Source organism: Hypomesus nipponensis, chromosome 17, assembly GCF_054491055.1.
Source record: "Hypomesus nipponensis isolate SF chromosome 17, ASM5449105v1, whole genome shotgun sequence".
Taxonomy (NCBI): Eukaryota; Metazoa; Chordata; class Actinopteri; order Osmeriformes; family Osmeridae; genus Hypomesus; species Hypomesus nipponensis.
Window position 1 is genome coordinate 9,508,627 of NC_140377.1, and position 22,729 is coordinate 9,531,355.

Genomic DNA, 22,729 nt, shown 5'->3' on the forward strand with positions numbered 1-22,729 from the left:
GAAGCACACACACAGTCATGCGAATGACAAATAACACGTGCACATACAACAAGATACATCAATATATGTCAACATACATTACATTACATTACATTACATACATACATACATACATACATACATACATACATACATACATACATACATACATACATACATACATACATACGTACATACATACGTACATACATACGTACATACATACGTACATACATACATACATACAGACATACATACATAATCTGCACTTTATATGGATCGACTGCTTCCACCTGTTTTAATGTGTTTACTCCTGCAGAGGAAGACTACCGCTCCTCCATGTTAATATGCAGGCCGTAACTCTTCAGCCATGACGAGTCCCGTTAGGCAGATCCTAGGCCATACTGTACACGCCACTCAGAGTTCTGTTGACACAGGCATTGGGGGGGATCAGATTTTTGGGAACCTGTGGTTTTTAGTCGACCAGTTGTTTTTGACATGATAGGTTAGACTTGCATAATGGAACTCTGATCCCATATCAGCCGTAGTGAAAGACTGGGACTTTCACAGGGAAATGAAGGGAGACATGGTGACAGAACGTTCCATCATGGCAAACGCAGAGGGGGGATCATGGATCTGAGGTGCAACCTCCTCAGTCATCCACTTATCCCACCTTCCCCCAATATACACCCCCTTCCTCGTTCACTGTGTGTGGTTGAGACCCCCCCACCCCTACCCTGAATTCCTACAAACCCCCTCTGGAATCTGTATACTGCCAAAACTTACTGTGGTAGTATCACCACCCCCTCCATATCCACTGTGGTCCACTCTGTGGCCCAGAACTCTAAGTTTATTGGTATCTGCATTCCAGTGCCTGTCACCCTCGTGCTGTTTTGTAGTCAGCACTGGAGAGGGATAGTTGAAGGAGGGAGGGAGGGATAAGGAAGAAATTGAGAGATGTGGGAGGGAGGGAGGGAGGGAGGGAGGGAGGGAGGGAGGGAGGGAGGGAGGGAGGGAGGGAGGGAGGGAGGGAGGGAGGGAGGGAGGGAGGGAGGGAGGGAGGGAGGGAGGGAGGGAGGGAGGGAGGTATCTTACACACAGATGGGTATAATTTGATAAGGCGACACACACATACTTGCAAACACACAGGATTTGTGCTGGGTTGAAAGTAACTATTACACATTAAGCGACTTAGGAAGCACATGCATTTCCCTTTTAATTAGCCCAATTCATTAATTACACACTACACACTTACACAACCCAAATAAGCCTTGGCAGACAGTATTGTGAGAGGATGGGAGGGAGGAAGAGGCCAGGGATTGTAGAAAGAGGAGATAAGGAGATGTCTTTGGAATAGGGAGAGACCAGGTCAGTGCGTAGGACCAACACCAAAGCTCCACTGGGTGACGTGCAACAACAAGTGTGTGTTTTTTTTGCGTGTCGAGTGCGTGCGTGCGTTCGTGTTTTACAGTAACTAAAGCGTTCTACTGTATAATCCTGTATTTGTGCTCTTATTCCCCGATGTTTCTGTTATTGATGGGGTGTGTGCGTGTGTGCGTGCACGCGTGTGTATATGTGTGTTTGTGTCCGTGTTCTAACCCTCCCTGTATTCTTCTTGCAGCGGGCGCATTCATTATAAGGACATGTACAGTTTATTACGAGTTATCGACCCTCCTCTTGGCTTAGGCAAGAAATGCCCTCATAGGGTGGCCTGCAAGGTTTGACTTCCATTACAACCCTCCAACACACCTGCCACAGCATCCAGGAATGGAATGAGTGTCGCTTACGTTTTGATTTCTCTTCCTTTATGAATATGTTTCCTTTCATTTTCTTTTTCCTTTTTCGTTTTTTTTTCTTTCTTTCTTTTATAAATACATTTTTTTTTTCTTCTCAACTTTATTTTCTTCTTCACCATTTCGACTTGCATTCTGACCTGAAAGAGAATGTGCAGGACAATGCAGACACCCAGAGAAGCATGAAGTGCACCACTGAAACTAACCCACTCCCCCCGAAAGACCCTGAAGCGTTTGATTACATAAATAAGAACATGAATGTATTTATTATATGGTTCCGGCATTATTATTTTTTCTCGTTGTTTTGCTTGCTGTCGAGCCCCAGCTAAAGGCACTGTGGGAATCTGTACTGTTGCATTGTTCTTGGTTGTGGTGGGGGGGGGGGACAGAAACTGCATTGACACCCCTTCCGTCGTCATCGAACTACCCCCCACGCCCCCCCGTCCACCTGGTTCAGCAGGATAAGAGCTCAGTGCCTGTTGTGAAGCTCTGTTTTGCTTTCCTATGCAACCATGCCCCACCCCAACCCCTATTTCCAGCTTGCATAGAATAACGTACTGGTAGCCTATTGTAAAACTCAACCCCCCCCCCCTCTTGCTCCCATCGTACTTCCTTCCTTGACAAGACACGCAGACTCAGAGTCCCAAACAGCCTCACTGCGACTCTCTCTGTCTCTCTCTGTCTCTCTCTGTCTCTCTCTGTCTCTCTCTGTCTGTCTCTCTCTCTCTCTCTCTCTCTCTCTCTTTCTCTCTCTCTCTCTCTCGCTCTCTCTCTCTCTCTCTCGCTCTCTCTCTCTCTGTCTCTCTCTCTCTCTCTCTCTCTCTCTCTCTCTCTCTCTCTCTCTCTCTCTCTCTCTCGCACACAAACTCCAGATCAGCCAAGTAACCTTTGTCTTTTTTGTTGTTTTTCTCCTTTCTTTCCCTCGTCCTATATTTCTCTTTTCTCCATTCCTCTCCCCACCTCTCTCTCTCTTTCTCTGCATCTCTCCATATCAATCTCCCGATCTCCATCCACCTTCCCTTTTCTCACCCACTCTCTTTATTCCCTCCCTCCCTTCCCATCACTCTCTCTCTCTCTGCCTCCCACCTCCTGGGAGGGCTGTTGTGTGTTTGGGGCCCCAGTGGCAGGATCAGTTGCAGGGATATGTATGAGATGCTGAGGCACATGTGCCCTCCGCTAGGCCTGGGGAAGAGGTGCCCAGCACGGGTGGCCTACAAGGTCAGACCAGGATCCACCACCGGGGGGCGGGGGGGGGGGGGGGGGGCGGGCAGCGGGGCAGGGGGGAGGGGGGGCAGGGGGGGGGGGGGGGGGTGCAGCGCTCACGTTGTGTATCCGTAGTGTTGGTGTTCTTTCTTCCCTCCTCAGTTATCCGTTCCCTGTTTTTCTTTCCGTTAATCGAGGGAGGGGTGGGGGGAGGTGCTGGTTGGTGTTGTGGGGCGGGGGGGGGGGGGGGGGTGGGGGCGGCGGGTGGGGAAGGGGTCAAGGGGGTTAGGGTCAAGGGTCAGACTCAGGTGTCCAGCATATCCACAGGAGGGGGCGAACGGAGGGACCCTCTCAGCCCTTTTGCGCCGTGTACACTGACTGAAGCGCACGGACACCCTCGGACACACATGCTCAGGACTTACAGTCGAACACACCCGCTCGTGTCATTCAACATTGACGGTGGCATTGTACTTTTGCCAGCCAATCAATAATCGTTCTTGACGAACAGATATTGGTGAACTCATCAAGTAACTTATTCTTTTATCACTTTATATTGTCTTTTCGACAAGTGTATGCATTAAAGGGTTGCTTTTAATGTATATCTGTAGCATCATCTTTTGTAGTTAATTTAGAAAAAATAACTAGGAAAAACATTTAAGTTTAGCCATGCTGGCAATATATTGGGTACCGATATCCAATATAATTTTTGCTTGACATGTACACACACACTTGTATCCAGGGACGTTAACACACACATACACACGCATGCGTGTGCAGCAGGGCCTGGAAGGTCCGCAAGACTTCTGTCCTCTGAGTCGCTCCGTCCTGTGGATGGGACACGCACACACACACACACAGACACACACAATGGGTCAGACTTCTTTCAATACACACTTCTTGGGAGGAGGTAGAGAGTAGGACAATCCGGTCGGCGACCGTGTTCTCAATCTCTTTACGTGGTGAAACAAGACATCCGATTGCCAGCAAATAACCAATCCATTTTCCACTACTTTTGGTTTTGTTGTTGCCGTGTAGAACCTCCGGCCCCGTAGCAAAATCTGCAGGTGGACCCCCCCCCCCCCCCTGCCCCGCGTCTCTTCCGTCAATGCAGTTCTACTCTGTTTCCAGCCCCCCTCCTCTCTGCATACTGTCCCCATTCACCCCCCCTCCCCCCGCATACCTGTCCTCTCACTCACACCTCTACTGGTGGGCCGTCTCTGCCCCTCTCTTTCACACATGCACGCACACGCCCACGCTCATCTCACTCGCAGCTAAAGCCGTGACAATGCTAACAACACTCTCTACCCTCCATATGCAGTGTGCCATACTGTATGCATCTCTATTTACCCTTATGAAGCCCTATGCTACTGTCCGCAGCAACATCGGTACAAATAATGTTGTCTCTGTTATGAACAGTATGCTTGCTCCGTTAGTTCAGATGCATTCGACGCCTGCTCCCACGTTCGCGACACAGACATTCGATTTCAAAGTGACGCAATTGTATTTCCCCCGGGACACCAAGCTGGTAATAGCCCCTACGGCTATCCAAAGGGTCAAAACAGAGTGATCCCAGAACCAGATAAGACTTATGTCACCACTACATTTAACCAATAGCGTAGACTTCTGGTGACAGCATTTGATTGGATATTTAGAGTCCAAACCCTTGCCATTTGGAGCCTACAACAAACAGAAGGAAATAAACGAAGTCACTACGTTTTATCATGACACATGCAAATACCTGTTGACGTACAGTAGGAGATCTCTCCATTGCTAGCCATCGCTTTGCCCCTTTTTCTTTTGATGAATCTCTCTTTCCACTCAACCAAATCTCTCTCATTCCTTTCTATGGTTTGTTTGTGATTCTTTCTACTGTTTATGGTGCTTGGTCTCTCTCCCTTCCAGTGCATTACCTCTTTTGTATACCTCGTTTTCTGTTCCTCCTCTTCTTTTCTCGTTTCCCTCGTCATGCTCCTCCTCTCCTCTTCCCTCTTCATCTTGGCACTTGATCTTCTCTATTCTCATCCCTTCATCCTTCGCTCTCTCTGTTTGGTCCGTGGTCCTAACAGCCTCCCTTCTGAAGTATGGTCCCTGTAATTGCCCTCCCCCCCCCCAAATCGCCTCACTCCTCACCAAACCTTACCTGTACACCCATACTGAATAAACAAACTTTATCTGCACTACCTCAGTGAGTTGTAGTGATGTCCATCCTTAATCATAGGTTCAAACCTCAGCCATAAAGATAGATCATCTCAGATAAACCTTTCCCACCTTGTCCCCGAGCTCTGTCCCTGTACTGTACGTCCATCTATCCCCATCTTCTGGCCAATGAGAGTTTGTGGCCATTTTATCTTTGATCTCTGACCTGGGCCTGTGAGGAACAGTGAGGCCCTAGCTTCAGTATGACTCACCTTAGACTTTTCTCTGTTTAGAAGAGACAGTAGAGTCTTCAGGCTGGACCGCTGTGTTGCGGACTTTGACTGGATTAGCGCGGTGGTAGAGTTTTCGTATTCTCTTTCTGTCTCTTGTATTATTTATCATATCTCTCATTTTTCTCACTTCTTTCTGCTGAGCTTTTCTCTCAATTTTTGGGGGTTGAGGAGACCTTTAAGACTCCAACCGCCCGCTTCCCCCTTCTTTCGCTTTTATATCCTCTAAACGCTAAACTACCCCTCCCCCCTCCCCCCTGTTCTTTGTTAACGTTTCGTCACTCACCATCTAGTCCTCAATAGACTATAGGCTACCTGCAACCACAGCCCATTTGACCTTACAAACATGGCTTTGTTGGTGGCCATCTTTTCATTTTCCCCAATTTCTTTTTTTTTTGCTGCCTATATTAACTTTTTAAGGCTGCACCCATTTCTCGTTGAGAGATCAGAGAATCTGGATAGTGCGTCCACTCTCTGCCTATAGCTCCTATCACCATATACAGTGATACTGACCTAGACCCTCTGCAACCTACAGTTTGTTCTGATTCCCGCCAGTAATCACTAACTAACTTGACTCAGAAACCATTTTGTAACATGCCAAACTGAGGATGCTTTCTGTGTACGGCTGTGCAGCTGCTTGTCATGTGAGCACGGCATGATGCATGTGGGCGGGGCCGGCGGGAGGGAGGGGTCACAGGAATGAGGGGAGGTGAATGGATGTGGGGGAGGGGGTGGACGTTTTTTTCCCCGCATGGCCTGTTGCATGTTGGGGATTTTGTCGCCGTCTGACTGTGGTCTCCCGCACACACTAACATCACACCGGCGAGTGTGTGGTTTTCGATTTTGTTTGTGCGGTGTGTGTTTGCTCTCGTCCATATCTGACGAGACCAGCCTTGGATAAACGATAAACAAAAACAATGGGCGCACCCTGTCTCTCTTCCCAGCCCTTCGGTTTTGGTTTATGGCTTTATTTCCTGGTCTCTGTTCAAACTTTGAACCTCCAGGGGGAGCTCAAGATCTGCTGGACAATAGTCTGTGCTGTGTCTGGCAGTAAGACCAAACTATGTGACTCTACAAAACCTGTGAGGGACCTACTTCTGCAAGGAGCTTGACAAGTGTTTCCATAGCACTTGACAGATGGCATCTCCCCTACACCAACGATGCCATACGTTACGACTGTCGTTAATTGTAGAATAGAACATCTAGCCAGTTACATCCTGCCAGTCTAGCCAATGCTTTTCAACAACTTGGCTCTCACAGGCTGTTAGTATTCTCTGTTTGATTTCCTTCTGACAAAATGGGATGTTTTGATTATGGGGTAAGCAAATATTCTTTTACAGACAGCTTTTCATTCACACAATTACCTTAAAATGACCCACTTTCACTATTTCCATGAGGTATTGGTTTTGCCAGTGGATTGACAGAGTCAGACCAATGCGCTTGTCTTACAGCTATGATATCTACTGAGCTCCCCTCTTCCTCCATTCCCCGTCCCAGCCCCCTCTCCTCTCCCCTCCCTTCCCTTACCCCACCCCGGAGGTTTCCACTCACACATCCGACACACACGTACCCACCCCCTATCCGGGACGTGCACACTTAATTCTCACTTCCCCCCCCCCCCTCTCCTCCAATTCGCTGTCTCCCACAGAGACTGCTGCGCATGGACCTCCCCGTTGCCGATGACAACTCGGTCCACTTCAACTCCACCCTCATGGCGCTGATCCGCACGGCCTTGGACATCAAGATCGCCAAGGGTGCGGAAGGTTTGAATCCCCTCCTTCTTCCTGGCTGTTTTTCACCGACTCTTCTCCTTTTTGTCTTCCCCCTGGAGCAGTGTGGGGCCGCCGGCCGCTCCTGCTGCTCTAGCTGTGTTTGTATCCTGTCGACCCTCACTCCTCGGGCCCTCCTCCTCTCCTTCTGTCTCTCAAGTACAGCTCTTCCTCTAGTACACTCATCTGCAGAATAGTACCAGGGCGGTAGTCTTACCCTCTAAGGGTCCAATGGACCAATTACATTCCCTTCTGTCGATTTGAAGGAGTAGATTGTAGTAAAAAAAATCCAATAAACGGAAAGCTAGACTGTATCAAGTGATCAGGTGTATTCGTCTGATTGGATGTCTTCATCCCAATTTCAGATGATTACTCCATGTTTCAGATTATTGCTGGGTGCATACAGGCTTGCGACCATTAACCCAAAATATTTGTGTGTGTGTGTTGTTCGTCCCTTCTTTGGCACTGTGATTATTTGTATTGACGTGTTTGTATGTCAATACGTGTGAATGTATCACATTTGGATGTGCATGCACGTGTGTGTGTCTGTGTGTGCTCGCCCGCATATATGTGTGTGCGTGTGCTTGCCCGCATATGTTTGTGTGCGCGCGTGTGTGGTATTGCGTGTGTGTAGGTGGTGTAGACAAACACCAGATGGACGCGGAGCTGAGGAAGGAGATGATGGCGATCTGGCCCAACCTCTCCCAGAAGACCTTGGACCTGCTGGTCACACCACACAAGTGTAAGTTGCAGAGCGGTTCTGAGCGCGCCCACCGCGACACGCCCCGACCGCGACGCGAGCGCCGGCGTCTTGTCTCTTCACGCCACCCGAGGACAGCTTCTCTCAGCCAGTCTCTTTCACTGCTGCACCCTCTGAGACAGCAGGCACAGCTCCCCTCGCCATGCAGAAGCTCTCCCTCTCTCTCCCTCACACACACACGCACGTCAAAACCCACATAGAACGCCACGATAGAACGCTACATCATAAATTCTGACACCCAGCCTTACCGCAGGACCTACCGTATCTATATGACTTGTCCAACCCTTGCACCCACACACACTCCCCATACCAAAGCTTCTCCAGCCATCACACCAGCCCTCCATGGCTGAGCTCACTCTTCAGCCTCCCTACCCCTACAGCAGCTCCCTCCCCAGGGTCCAGCTCTCTGTGCCTGAGTTCAGGGGGTGCCTTACTATAGACCAACTCTCTATAGAAGTCTTTTCACTCCAGGGTTGATACTATACAATAACTCCTAGACCGGGGCTGTGCTTCATAGGAAAAGTTATATCCAAACACACAAGCGTTGCACACAGTTTAAATGACATGCACGGGTGCCAAAGCACTAGATGCATCCATGGTAGTTGGTAATGGTTTGCAGAAGCATGATATATATAGTAGAGCAATCTAGACCAGTTTTCTGTGGTGCTTCTCACCTGACTGCTCATTGAACCAGATTGACGTGGGTGCTTTATGCTCCTTCTCATGGTTCTTGTCAGCCATGTTGAACTCAAACTGACGAGCAGCTGCTTAGCCTACTGGTGAGTGACGCACAGATATGGTCCCTACTGTAGCAGAATGCTTGCGAATGCACTTTTTTGATCGACTCTCGTCCATTTTATTGTGAGGATTTGATTTGCTGGAAACCTGGCTTCTCTCTGAGACTGTTTTAACTCTTTTTCACATTCTGAAGCTCTTTCCCGTTGGCCATTTCAGGGTCGCTATCAAAGCTTCTTCCCACCTACTATTAAGAAGTAGAGGGGAACTCTTTCTGCTCTTCAGAATGCCAAACAGTATCAAAACAGCCATTTTGGATTTGTTGGGTAGCTCTCAGTCCCCTGCCAGGACCTTGAATTCACACAATAAAGTGGCCCTTGGTCTCATTTTACATGAATTACAAGTCGGTATTTTCTAAATAGCAACCTCTGAAATATGATATAAAAGATCTGTATATTAGACATATCAAAACATTAAATGTATCAGATCCTTTTTTTTAAACAGAGTCTGTTTGTGAAAAGACTATCGGCTCTGTGTTTGTGTATGTGCGTGTGAGAGTGATTCTCTCTGTGTGTAGACTAGATGTGTGTCTGTGTGCGTGGATGTCTGTGTGTAGACTGGACACGAGTGTGTGTGTGTGTGTGTGTGTGTGTGTGTGTGTGTGTGTGTGTCTGTGTCTGTGTCTGTGTCACTGTGTGCATGCCTCTTCCCCTCTCTCCCATCCCTTTCGCTCAGGGTCCCATACGTAAGCGTCTAATCGTGCAGGGTAACTTGTCCCTCTCTCAGCAGCGACAGACCTGACGGTGGGGAAGATCTACGCTGCCATGATGATTATGGAGTACTACCGCCAGAGCAAGGCCAAGCGCTCGCAGGCGCAGGAGCAGGTACTACTGTCACTAGGGGACACACAGCCGCCCTGCTAGCGTCTTTAGCTCTGAGGCCGACTGAGGAGACACCTAGCCTGAGCTGTGACAAGTGACAACTAGCCCACCTGCAGTGAGAAGCTAAATTACAGGGATAGTGACCCTCTGAAATGTTTCTTTTACATTCAATAGGCACATCGTGTCAGATTTATTTGGGGTTTATTTCGGTTTAGAGGCTTTTTTCTTACAGATCAGAAAGAGTTTGAGTGTTAGAGACTGAGGACATTTTAATTTCAGCGGAACTTCCGCAAGGTACTGGGCCCTCTGCTGGTCTAAAAACGAACAGCATACACTCAGATACATAAATATTTTTCACATTTACATAATTTTCATCATTTTGGCTCTGTACACCACCACAAAGGATTTGAAATTAAACAACCAAGAAGTGCTATAAGTGCAGACTTTCAGCTTTAATTTGAGGGTATTTACATCCAAATCAGGTGAACAGTGTAGGAATTAAAATGTTTTATATATGTGCCCCCCCCCCCACACACGGTTGGACAATTGGCTGTTCCATGGCCAGGTGTGTGGTATCTGTTGCTGTCAACTCTCCAGACAAAGTCTAAAGTCTATCAGTGAAGCAAGCCATTAATAGGCTGAACAAACACATTGGAGACATAGCAGAAACATTAGGTGTGGCCAAATGAACTGTTTGGTACATTCTTAAAAAAGAAAGAACGCACTGGTGAGCTCAGCAACACCAAATCAATAGAGACAAGATGTAAATCATTGGTGAGCCTCAATAAAACAATTCCAGATTATAGTTTGCCAAAAAAACATCTAAATGAGCCTGTAAAGTTCTTGAACAACATCATAAGGACAGGTGAGATGAAAATCAACTAGCAGAGTACCAGAATGATAAGAAGAGTATGGAGAAGGGAAGGAACTGCTCATGATCCAAAGCATACCAACTGATCAGTGAAGCATGGTGGAGATAGTGTTATGGCGTGGGCATGTATGGCTGCCAATGGAACTGGTTCCTTTGTATTTATTGATGACGTGACTGCTGACAAAAGCAGCAGGATAAATTCTGAAGTGTTTTGGGCAATATTATCTGCTCATATTCAGCCAAAAGAGTAAAATAGTTTTTTTTAAGGCAAAAAGTTGGAATGTTCTGAAATGGCCAAGTCAATAACCTGACCTGAATCCAATTGAGCATGCATTTCACTTGCTGAAGACAAGACTGAAGGGAAAATGCCCCACGAACAGGCAGGAACTGAAGACAGTTGCAGTAGAGGCCAGGCAGAGCATCACCAGGGACGAAACCCAGCGTCTGATGATGTCTATGGGTTCCAGACTTCAGGCTCGCATTGACTGCAAAGGATTTGCAACCAAGCATTAAAAGTGACAATTGGATTTATGATTGAAGCTTAAAGTCTGCACTTAAAGCACGTCTTCATTGTTTCATTTGTGGTAGTGAACAGAGCCAAAATAATAAATGGTGTCAATGTCCAAATATTTATGGACCTGACTATTTGAGGTCATGGCAGGCAATAGCAAATTTATAGTAGCAGCAGTGACTTTTTACATACATGTGCTTATTTGTTTTTACCACCATTTGTTGCTAAGCTAGTTTTTTTTTCCTTTCAGGTTAAGAATGTTGATGACTAGAATGTAAACACTGTGCAGAACATGCTCTGAACACAAATTGGGTTAGATATGTGCGGGTACAGATTTGTTATTGTCACAGTTCTCAAAGGCAGTATGTCTGGCTCTGCTATGCTTTCCTTGCCAGAACACCTTTAATGTTGTATTCCTTGCCTTGATTGCTAATGAAACCCTTCCCTTATGCCTGTAGCCCTTGACTGTAGCCCTGGATTGTAGTCCTTGACTGTAGCCCTGGATTGTAGTCCTGGACTTTTGACCTGGCCTGTGTTTGCACTGTAGTCTTCCTGTAGCTCTCCTTTATCTTGACAGAAATCACCTTGTGTGTCTACTAGTGTGTCTATCCCTTGGTGGTCAAACTGTGAAACTGAACACATTGTAGCAAAATGAAAGCATTTGTAACACACTTCATCTCATATTTTAAAAGTAAAAACAAGGTTATTAAAAAGTATTTGATGTATATACGTTTTCATTTTTGTCCCTCCCCCCAAAAAACTAAATGCATATATATGTATATGTATTTGCTACCATTTTGAACTCGTACATTTGAACATACACAAACACATTGAAGAGCAGTACACTTTAGAATCCAAACTCCACACCTCCTCTCGCTGCCCTCTTTATCCCTAGGCTCCCTGGCTCTGTGAGTTGTGGATGTACTCTAGAGAGCACTTCCTGTTCCTGAGAGTACTTCCTGTTCTGTCATGACATACTGTCATTCACACAGCCCGCAGGTAGTTGGGCCAAAGCAATGTGTTATTCTACCATGCGCTCATGTTCCTGGCTTACAGAAGACAGATGATGTCACTCCAACACGCTCCATCCCTGCTGATCCATCCTGCAAGATGGTCACTCGTCTCTGCACCCCATATACGTCTCTGCCACCGCCCTCGTCAGTCCACCGCACCCCCACCACCTTTCTACCTCTCACCCTCCAACTCTTCCTCCCCGCCCCTGCCACCACATTCCTCTGCCTCATCAGCACGGCCACCTCCGGTCTGCCACACCTGCCCCTACTCTCTTCACCTCTCCCCACACCTGTCCCCCTGGCCCAACCTATGCTTGGATGCTGTCTACCACCTGCTTACAAGTGGGCAAGAGAAGAGGAGTGGTCCACCACATCTTTAAACACTCCCCCACAGACATTTTGTCTTTCTTCACGTTATTTAAGTCTCACAATATCATCATGAGATGTTTCAACATTTGACAACATAAGAACCAGGACGCTGGATAGACCAATGACATCAATAATCCCTTCCATAGGAATGTTCATGTCATGCATGGGTGCAGATGGAGTTTGCCAGGCTCAGGCATGTGATGTATTTAAGGTCGCTGGTGCACTGTCCCGGACGGGAAATGGCAAAGTTCCATGTCCTGTTAGCTCCACAAGGCGGAGGAATGCTGCAGAGATGTTTGACCGTCAGCCAAAAGGGCCATTTAGTGGAGTAATAACTGTTATATTGCTGCAAATGAGTGAAAGTCTCTGTTATCCATCCACTTAAAGCGCGTAAGATGCATGGACCACATGTACTGTACATTAAACAGCACTGCTCCCCCTGAAGATATCTTAGGGCTGGAATGTAGAGGTTCGTAGACCTAAAAAAAAAGTTCTAAGTGGATGAGGCATAACAGAACAACACTGTATGGGATATTTGGGATACTTTGTTTCTATGAGTTTCCCCACAGGTTTGTTTTTTCCTCACTGCTATTTAACCTCCCAAACCTGGTCATTCTCATGTTCATCCTCGACATCTGTATCTGTCCTCTGTTTATGTTCTGTTATTTTTACTCTCCTTCCTTTTGTTCCACTGTTCACTCGATTATTGGGTGAAGATGCCTGAAGTGTGTCCTGTACTCTATACCTCTACGTGGGGCTCGAGTCACGTAGTGCCTTGTTCAGCTTCCTAACTCCCTACCCCTGGCTTGCTCTCAACCAATGGACTGTTTTACTGCACCGACTGTCATTTCCAGGTTGCTTGATTGAAGGTAACCGATTGGCTGCTGCAGGTCTTAAGATCATTTTAACGTCCAAATAGAACAGAAGAACCTTGATTTTGGATAAAATAGTCCGGAATCAGTGATAATGAAGCAAGGTAGCAGCCAAACGGTCACCACCAAAGTCATGAATGCGGTGAGAGCTGTTCCGGTCACATCTTACGGTCACATCTGTCACTCATGGACTGATCTGGAAGTGAGAGATCCATCGGCATGATCCCTCTGCAAAAGGACTTCAACCCCCAGAGTGCCCTTTGGCTACTCCCGTCAACCCCCTGTACTGCAGAAACCCATTACTTTCTCTCCTCTCTCTACCTCTCCTCCATCTGCGCCCCTCACTTTGTCCTAACCTCCCTTTTCCTCTTTCCCGAACTCCTCCCTCCTTTCCCGCATCTCCTGTTAGTCTGCCTGATAGCTGGCGGCCATGTTGTATCTCACACAGAATCGAACGCCATTACTGTTTCAGCGCGTGGAGCCTCCCTCCCCCACTCCTGACGGGGGTCCAGGCCTAAACAGCCTACCGCCGTCCCAGACGACAGACCCCGTCAACAGCCTGTGAGTAATATCCCCGCCCCCATCACCACCCCCCTCTTTTAGAACCCTCCTCTCCTTTTTCTCCCCCCTCTCTCTCTCTGTCTCTCTCTCTCTTTCTCTCTCTCTCTCTCTGCAGCCAGAGAGGGATGATGGTGGATGGAAACCCCACCTCCTGGGAATATCTTCCCATGGGCAGAAATTCATGTTCTGGCAAACATTGAGTCAACATGCCTTATGTTTTAAAGGACTTCTGTGTGTATGTGTGTGTGTGTGTGTGCGCACGTGCGTGTGCTTAAGGAAGAATGAAGGCCTGTCTCATTCAAGCACTGAATGCAGCTGATACAGAGTGTACGAAGATGTCTGAGCATAGATAGACAAACAATAAGAATGGGTGTGTTCTACCTTGAGAATTGCCTTTTGGGGAATGTGACCAAATGTGACCCTTTACATGTCAGGTGGAGGTGTGTGTGTCACCAAGGTGTTTCACCAGGGTGTGTCAAGTGTTTGCCCTCGGCTGTCGGACGTGTGTGTGACTGTGTGTGTGCCGTAGGCCGGTGGAGGGGGGGGTCCCAGAGAGTCAGTCATGGGTGACAGCCCGGGCCCAGGAGATGTCCCAGATAGCTGGCAGCTGGAGCCCAGATGGGCCACCAGAGGATCACCTGGACAACAGACACAACTCACAGGTAAACACGCACACATCGCATGGAACACAAAGTACCTGACATTAATATTGTGTCAATACTTCCCTCCCTTCTAGACATTCCTGGTCTGATAAGACACGACTGGTTGGGTAGATGAGCACATACGTTTACCCATCTATCTCCACTAATAGATCAGAGATCAGCTGAGGGAATGGAGACACTAAGGATTTGTTTATAGATCATGCCGATGTGACCAGCTGGAGGATTCAAGGAGTGACAGCTGACCCAGGAGCTGTGGCTTGGTGAATGGTTTCAACTCCACCCCGCTCATGACCTGCTTTCCTGCAGACAAACCTGATCTGGCTGTGTCTGGCTTACATTTACATGTATTAATTTAGCATACGCTATTATCCAAAGCAACTTCCACAGAAAGAGCTGTACAAAGAGTGCATAGGTCAATGATCTGAATGAACGAGATAAAACTTTGCTGGTAGCCAAAACAGGAGCATCCATTGTGATAAGCAAAGAAGTGCCATCGGCATGTGCAAATAAGAAACACAAGAGCATGCAGGTAAACATAAACAAATATAACTGCATGACCCTCAAAAGTGCAAGAGTGTACCTGTCGGAAAGCAAGCAACAATAATACAATTTCCAGCGGGAACAAGTAGTTAAATCGGTTACAACTAACCAACAAGTGCAACAGGTCCCTCAATAAGTGTCATTGTGTTCCTGGAGGAAATAAACTAACATTGGATCCAACAAATCTTTCTTAAGTACCATTGTACCCCCATAATAAGAGCGTCTTTAGCCTTTTCTTGAAGGTGGGAAGACAGTCAGTATTTCTGATGGAGCTGGGGAGATGATTCCGCCATTGGGGGGCCAAACAGGATAGGAGCTTGGGTTGGGAGCAGGTGCTCTTTAGAGGTTGGACCACCAGACGGTTGTCAGAAGAAGACCGTAGGTGGCGGGTGTAAGGCTCGAGGAGAGACTTGATGTAGTCGGGCTCATTTCCGTTCACCGCTTGGAAGCTCTGTACCAGGGTTTTGAATCTGATACGGCCATGATGGGTAGCCAGTCAAGGGAGATGAGGAGTGGGGTAAGACCAGACAGGCTCCTGCGTTCTGAATCCTCTGGCTTAACCCACCCTTTTCCATTTGTTATACTTATTGTTCTCTGTTGTCTCCTATGTTCACACGTCTGACTGTCTACAGTGTCTGCAGAGGGACTCCGGACCTCATTACCCAACCTTGTGAACTCATGAGCCTACCAAGGTCTGGGCTCTACCCCCGCGCTAACCCCAGACCCAAGCCCGGCTCAAGGCCCATCAGCAGGATCAACCCCAGTCCAAATGCCAGATTTAGACCCTTAAGCTTATTGACCTCTAAAATGTGCTAGGCGATGTGCTTAGCAATGTTCTAGCCATTGAAACCGGAATAAAGACCCCCCCACAACCAAAAAGAGGTGATATCAGTACTCCTACCTTACCTTAGAAGCACCTTCTCAGTCCGGAAGTAGATTGCCCCCCCCCCCCCCTCCAACCCCCACCCACCTACCTTACTCCCTCTCATCCCCTGGGCCCCCCATCCTCAGTCATGTCGTTTCCATGGCAATCACGCCTGCGCTCTCACTCTGTGTTGCAGACGGTAGAGATGAGAGAGATGGGGCGGGACGGTTACTCGGATACCGAGCACTATCAGCCAATGGAAGGCCACGGGAGGGCCACTTCCATGCCCCGCCTCCCAGGCGACAACCAAGTGAGCACCCTCATCCCCTCATCTTCCCGTCTTCCTTTATCCCTCTCCTACTTTCTCCCACTCCAGAGTCCCTTCCTTCACTTGCCATCTACCTCATTAAGGAGATACAGATTCCAAATGTGCTTCCTTGCTTAAGTCTTAAAGGACATACTGTAGTAAAGGGAACAAGTGTAGTTTACAACATAGTTGAAGTGAGTCATGATACAGAACATCATGTATACTGTAATCTATAAAAATATTTGTGGATTTGGCAATGTTTGCTGAAGTCTTAAAGGACATACTGTAGTAAAGGGAACAAGTGTAGTTTACAACATAGTTGAAGTGAGTCATGATACAGAACATCATGTGTACTGTAATATATTAAATATGTGTGGATTTGGCAATGTTTGTTTGAGTCTTAAAGGACATACTGTAATAAAGGGAACAAGTGTAGTTTACAACATAGTTGAAGTGAGTCATGATACAGAACATCATATATACTGTAATCTATCAAATATTTGTGGATTTGGCAATGTCAATTGACAGTTGTTCCAGGGTAAGGGTTGATACTAAGTATGAACGCTACCCAACAATCCACAACAAGACAAAAATAAACTAAATAGAAAAACAAACTAGCAGAAAAACTGGCTGAATGACAAGCTGGACAGGTTAACGGACTGAACATTGTGTACATTTTCTGACTATAAAAAAAAAAACTTCCTTCTGCCCCCACCATTCGTCCCTCCTTCCTTCATTACATATACATTTATTCATTTAGCAGACGCTTTTATCCAAAGCGACTTCCAAGAGAGCTTTACCAAAGTGCATAGGTCAATGATGATAAAAAACGAGATTGCCCCAAAAACATTGTGGGTAGCCAAAACATGAAGCATACATTGTGAAAAGCAAATAAGTGCCAATGGGAAGATGCCCTTCCTTCCTCATTTCCCACCTTCCTCCCTCCCTCCGTTCCTCAATTCCTCCCCTCCTCCTCTCCTCCTGTCCCACCTCCCTCCCTTCGTCCCTCCCTTCCTTCCTCCCTCCCCTCCTCATGTTTCATTGCATGGAGGTGTGTAACTGTGGTTGTCCCTTCTCATCTGAAACACACTCATCCCTGCTATAGTGTCTCATGCCCTGGTGAGTCCTGTGGTTGTCAAAACACACACATGCACACGCACGCACAAACACACTACTCATGACGATCACTTCTCTGAAGCCCCCGATCTCTCTCTCACACACTTTTTGTCTTTATGAGAAATATCGCTAAACTCAATATTTTATTCTTTCTTCATCAACCTTTCCTTCCCTCCTTTTTAAGGGTCTGACTCCAGAGATGAATTTTTATAAATGTGGGGAATTTGTTTCAACCAGGTTTGGAAGCAGTGCCATTATCGCTGAGAACTTGTAGTATTATTTGACAACATACACTTGTTCATTTTTGGTGTTTTCATGGATGATGGTTCTGGACATAAAGCTGATACAGTGGACACAACCAGGTTGAAACAAAGGTGTCAAAAAGATGTAGTACAGTGTGTGTGTGTGTGTGTGCGTGTGTGTGTGTGTGTGTCTGTTCTTTTTATGCGCCCTCCTCCCTTTGACACTGTGCCTCACTGTACCTACTGAACGTATTGCTGTTGTGTGGTGTTGTGGTGTTGACGGGTGTCGTCATGACTTTGTAGTGTGTTAGTACTAGATGGTGATGTTGCCATGTTGACCCTGTCAATAACACTGTCGTACTCCCCCCCCTCCCCCCAGTGTTTGTTGGCTGCTGTGGTAAGTGCCCCACCCCCACCCTCATGGCTGCTTCTATGTCTAACCAGGTTCTCTCTCTCTCTCCCTCCTCTCACTTACTTTCTTTTTGGGTTCCCCCCCCCACATATTTCCACCTCTATTTAATCCCTCTTTCACACACTTCCAATGTGCTTTTGTTTGTTTTGACATCCATTCCTCTCTTTTGTCCTGCTCTCTTTCCTGTTCTGCCTGTTTGTCTGTTCTGTGCTGTACCTGTGCTACCTGTCTGTTTTGTTTGTGTGTGTGTGTGCGCTTGCTTGTGTGTGTGTGTGTCTTCTCTGTGCTCATACAGCAGCGAAGGAAAGGGAGGCAACGTGGAAATAACCTCAGTGTATGTACCCTGTCTCCCCGTCACAGCCCCGCTTTATCTCTCTCTCTCCCTCTCTCTCTCCCTCTCTCTCTCTCTGTCCGTCTTTCCCTCTCTTTGTCTGTGTCTCTCTCTATCTCTCTATCTTTCTCTCTTTCTCTGTATGTCTCTCAGTCCTTCTCTCGTCATTTTGGCTCGCTGTCTCCATCTCGTCTCCTCATCGGTTTACGCCGCCTCTTTTCTGTTCAGTCAAAACATGTACATGTTCATTTTCCCTCGTCTCCCACTCTGACTCATTTGGGTTCTACAGCCTGAATGTGTTTACCATTTTGTTTTTATACACATTAAGATGTCTTCAGTGATGGGAATATGGAACTTCCACCACTCCCAATTCCTCCAATTCCAATTCAGTTTGGTTTCAAATGTGGCATGCCAAGTAAAACGTCCCCTTCCAAATGAGCTGTTAACTTCCAACCCATAAACCTCATACACACCTGCACCTGTTGTCCAGTGTCAAGGTCAGCCTTACCCTCTCTGATTGGCTGGGAGATCATCTACACCTATCACAAATCTGCACCTCCTGAGCTGCGATCAGGGGCTTGGGGGGGGGGGGGCTACGGTTGGATTCGGAATTGGCTATATCTCTGCACCCTCTGTCTCTCTCTCTCTCTGTCTCTCTCTCTCTCTCTCTCTCTCCTCGGCTGTTTCTATCGTGTGTTCCACACCTTTGTTTTATTGATGCCATCTGTGTGCTGCTGTGTCCCATGTCTGTTCTGGTCTGTGCTGATGTCATCTCTGTACGCATCTGTCCTCGGCACCTAATCCCCTGCATGCGAGGAATTGGTGATAGTGTTTTTGTTCATGTCTGAGAGAGAGAAACAGAGAAAGCGTGTGTGTGCGTGTGGGCGTGTGTGTGTGTGTGTGTGAACGTACATTCAAGAGTAAATTCCCTCAGGACCCTCACTCAGTACTGATCCTCGTGGGCTACACTGTCTGCTGGTGTTTTAACTACCACTTTGAATTCATGAAATGGACATGATATGGACTGCATGACAAAGGGAAGGCAGGCAGACACTGGTGTCCTGAGGAACGGCACTGAACAAGCCTGCTACAGTGTATGCCCAGGTGTACCAACATCTTTATAGGCTGTGTCCTGTGTCCTGGCATCCCAGAATGTTCGAGTGGTGGTGGTGGTGGGGGGCTAGTGGACAGTTCCTATGTGCCTGCATGGCTCTGGAGAGACGCACGCTAATGATACATGGAGTGGATAGTAACATATGGTTGTGTGGCCTGCAATGTAATACCAGAAAGAGGATGGTGGGGGGCACGGTGAGAGGGTGGGGATAAGGGTGGGTAATGGGGGTACTAATCCATTTAATTTCTTCTTTTTTTTACCAAGAAAGTTCTGGTTGCATGTCAGGCATGGCCTTTTGCCGTCGCCTAATGCCTTTTTACCTTCAGTAAATATTTTTCCTCGCTGTTTTTATTTTTCTACTGTCTCCATTATTCGTCCTCTTCTGCTTTTTATTTTTTTTCTATTTATCTTCTCTGGCTGGGGCAGCATGACTGAATCATACATCTGTGTGTGGGTGTTAAGGGCTTATGTGTGTGTGTGTGTGTACTTCTGACTGTGAGGAGGTACACCCTGATATACATATACATATTCTAGCAATTACTCAATCAGTCACACTGGTGTCAAAAGCGCACACCCACTGACCCAAGGCCTTCAGACAACCCAAACAACAGTTGCCTATTTGTCCTGACTTGGTACGAAAATACTTCTCTATCTTCCGCCTCCCTCTCTCTCTCCACATCTCTCTCTCTCCCCCTCTTTCTCCCTCTCCCTCTCTCCCTCTCCCTCTCTTTCTCTCTCTCTCTCTCAGACCATCACAGACAACAGTCCCATGAAACGCTCCGCCTCCTCCCTGGGCCACGGCAGGTCTGGGAGGGGCCAGAGGGACAGGGGCGGGTCTGATGACTATGTTATGGAGCGGGTCATCCCAGAGGAGGGCGGAGCCCCGAGACATGGACACCATCGACGGGACCGGGGTCACCGAGCTTCTGAGAAGTCCCTCAGTCGGTATACTGACGCAGACACAGGTCAGATAGAGAGGAAACACATACACACACACACACAAAATGACTTGACACCATGGTAACCATGCTGACCACCTGTTTGGCAGGGCTGGGCACAGACCTGAGCACGACCACACAGTCAGGTGACCTACCGCCCAAAGAGAAGGACCGCGATCGCGACAGGGGTCGGCCCAAAGACCGCAAACACCACCACCATCACCACCACCACCACGGTTCTATTGACAAGGAGAGATACGTGCCCGACCGCGAGCGCGGCGAGTACGGTCACAGACATTCCCGAGACAGAGACCATGAGCGGGACCGGGAGCGCCGCTGGTCACGGTCTCCCAGCGAGGGCAGGGAGTGCATGACTCACAGACAGGTGGGCTTCATGTGTGTGTGAGTTCACACACACTGGTCTGTTTCCTTTACAACAGGCTTGCACACAGTGATCCAGCAATGAATGTTGAACAAGCGCATGCCAATGAGGAATGTCAAGATTTTGCTTATTCAAATTATTTCCATAGCAAATTTGAATGTTTAATGCCAGTAGAGGTCCTTCCCTTAAACAGGTAATTGGCTGGGTTGAACGATGGGAGAATAGAGTTGATAACTTTTTTTGTTTCCCCTAATATATCCAAATATTTTTTTTTTTTTCAGCAATGTATGGATCGTTGTTCACGCTTACCCCATGAAAAAAGAAATGTCTGCCTTCTGAACATACCCACTTAACACACACACCCACACACACATAATTACGTTAACGGTTGTATACAGACACCGAAAGAAAGTCCCACAAGATCAGACACTTGCATTTTAGGTATCTTCATGATCAATATATTTAGGGTGGACTGCATCACGTTTGAAAGTTTTCCAGAAATCAATCATTTTCCCTTTCTTTTCTCCTCTTATATTTTTGTGTTCTCTCTCTCTCCTCCACGTGACATGTTGCTTGTCTCTGTATGCCCTTTCTGAACCAACTCTGTCACATCCTTTTGCTCTGTTGCTTCTCAATGTCTTTCTTTTTTGGTTTCCTTCCTCCTCTCTCACATGACTGGTTGCTCTACTCTCCTTATTGTTGCCATTGTTGTTATTGTTGTCTCTTGTTCTCTCTCGCTCTTCTCTTTACTTCTCCACCTCTATCTCTGCCTTTTTCCCCTCCTCTCGATCTCTTTTTCTGTGTAAAATGTTGTGGTTGTTTTTTTTATTTGCCTTGTTTCACTTTTCGTGTAGGGCAGTAGTTCGGTGAGCGGAAGCCCTGTCCCCTCCACCTCGGGGACCAGTACCCCGCGCCGTGGGCGTCGCCAGCTGCCCCAGACCCCTGCAACACCCCGTCCCCATGTCACCTACTCCCCTGTGGTCCGTAAAGCCATGACCACCCCTCCTGTAGGGGTCCTGCCTCAGGGCCGTCTGCCGGCCCCAGCCCCACGACGGTTCTCCCCCGAGCCCTCTCAGGGCCCGCCTCCCCCTGCCCCCCATGGCTCTCCCCGCCAGTCCCGACACCCCCCTCCACATTGGGGAGATGGGAGCGGGGGCTCCCTGGAGGGCGACGGATGCTTCTACAACCAGGACTACAATTATGAGCGTGAGCCGCCACCACGCCAAGAACCACCTGCCTACGAGCAGAGCCTTGCTCCACAGGGCAACCCACACCCCCTTACCCACCCACCACCACTGCTTCCACCCCACAACCACAACCACCCCCAGCCTCCGGCTCAGCCGCACCTGGCCGGGAACCCCCACCCCCACCCGCAGCCCCAGCCCCACCCCCTACCCCATCCCCAGCCCCACCCTCAGCCCCAACCCCACCGCACTTCACCCAGGACTTCTCGCCATGCGCCTCCGCTCAACACGGCCATTCCTGGCGGCCCCGGCCAGCCAACCGCGCCACGACGCCTTCCCAATGGTTACCGCTCCTCCTCCCCCTCCTCCCACCACCACGGACCCCCCCACCCTGCGACCCACAAGATCCCCCCGCCCCACCCCAGGGGCCCACGCAAGGGCCTGCACGAACCCTACAGCGAGACGGATGAGGACGAGTGGTGCTAGCCTCTGGGGAACAGGAAACGAGGGAGAGGGGAGGACAGATGAAGGGAAGGAGGGCTTTGGGAAACACAAAGCCAGAGCACGAACTGCCGACAGGGGAAACCAAGGCATGATTCTTTCTTTCCTTTCTGTTGTTTTTCTTTTCTCGTTTCCTCTGCTGCTCGGTGTTTCCCATGGAGGAATAAAGGGGGGATGAAAAGAAGGGGACGACTGCCGATAAAGAGGGATCGTGGGCAAGAGGGGTTAGGAAAATTCAACCCCACACCTCCCCCCCTCAAATAACAACACAGCCCAGCTCTGATGCAAGGCAACAAACCTAACTCAAACCTAGTTTTTCAAAATGGAGGTTGGAGAGGAGGGATACTGCTCTCCTTGTATCACTCCAAGCCTTCAGGAGAAAAAGGAAAGAC

At 48.1% G+C, this 22,729-nt stretch overlaps 1 protein-coding gene across 4 annotated transcripts in view; it reads left to right on the top strand.

The window, feature by feature from the left end:
• Positions 1-22,322, top strand: part of cacna1aa (calcium channel, voltage-dependent, P/Q type, alpha 1A subunit, a) — a 58,899-nt gene extending 36,577 nt beyond the window's left edge. Inside the window, exons 38-48 of one of the 4 annotated variants that reach the window (XM_084678723.1) lie at positions 1,601-1,697; positions 7,050-7,164; positions 7,805-7,912; positions 9,452-9,549; positions 13,631-13,743; positions 14,273-14,405; positions 16,007-16,120; positions 18,183-18,221; positions 20,081-20,297; positions 20,381-20,655; positions 21,507-22,322. In XM_084678723.1, the coding sequence (XP_084534849.1) occupies positions 1,601-1,697; positions 7,050-7,164; positions 7,805-7,912; positions 9,452-9,549; positions 13,631-13,743; positions 14,273-14,405; positions 16,007-16,120; positions 18,183-18,221; positions 20,081-20,297; positions 20,381-20,655; positions 21,507-22,322 (2,125 nt within the window). The remainder of the gene's footprint in view (positions 1-1,600; positions 1,698-7,049; positions 7,165-7,804; positions 7,913-9,451; positions 9,550-13,630; positions 13,744-14,272; positions 14,406-16,006; positions 16,121-18,182; positions 18,222-20,080; positions 20,298-20,380; positions 20,656-21,506) is intronic. The other 3 variants (XM_084678724.1, XM_084678722.1, XM_084678721.1) reach the window with 3 other exon arrangements.
• The last annotated feature ends 407 nt before the right edge of the window (positions 22,323-22,729 follow it).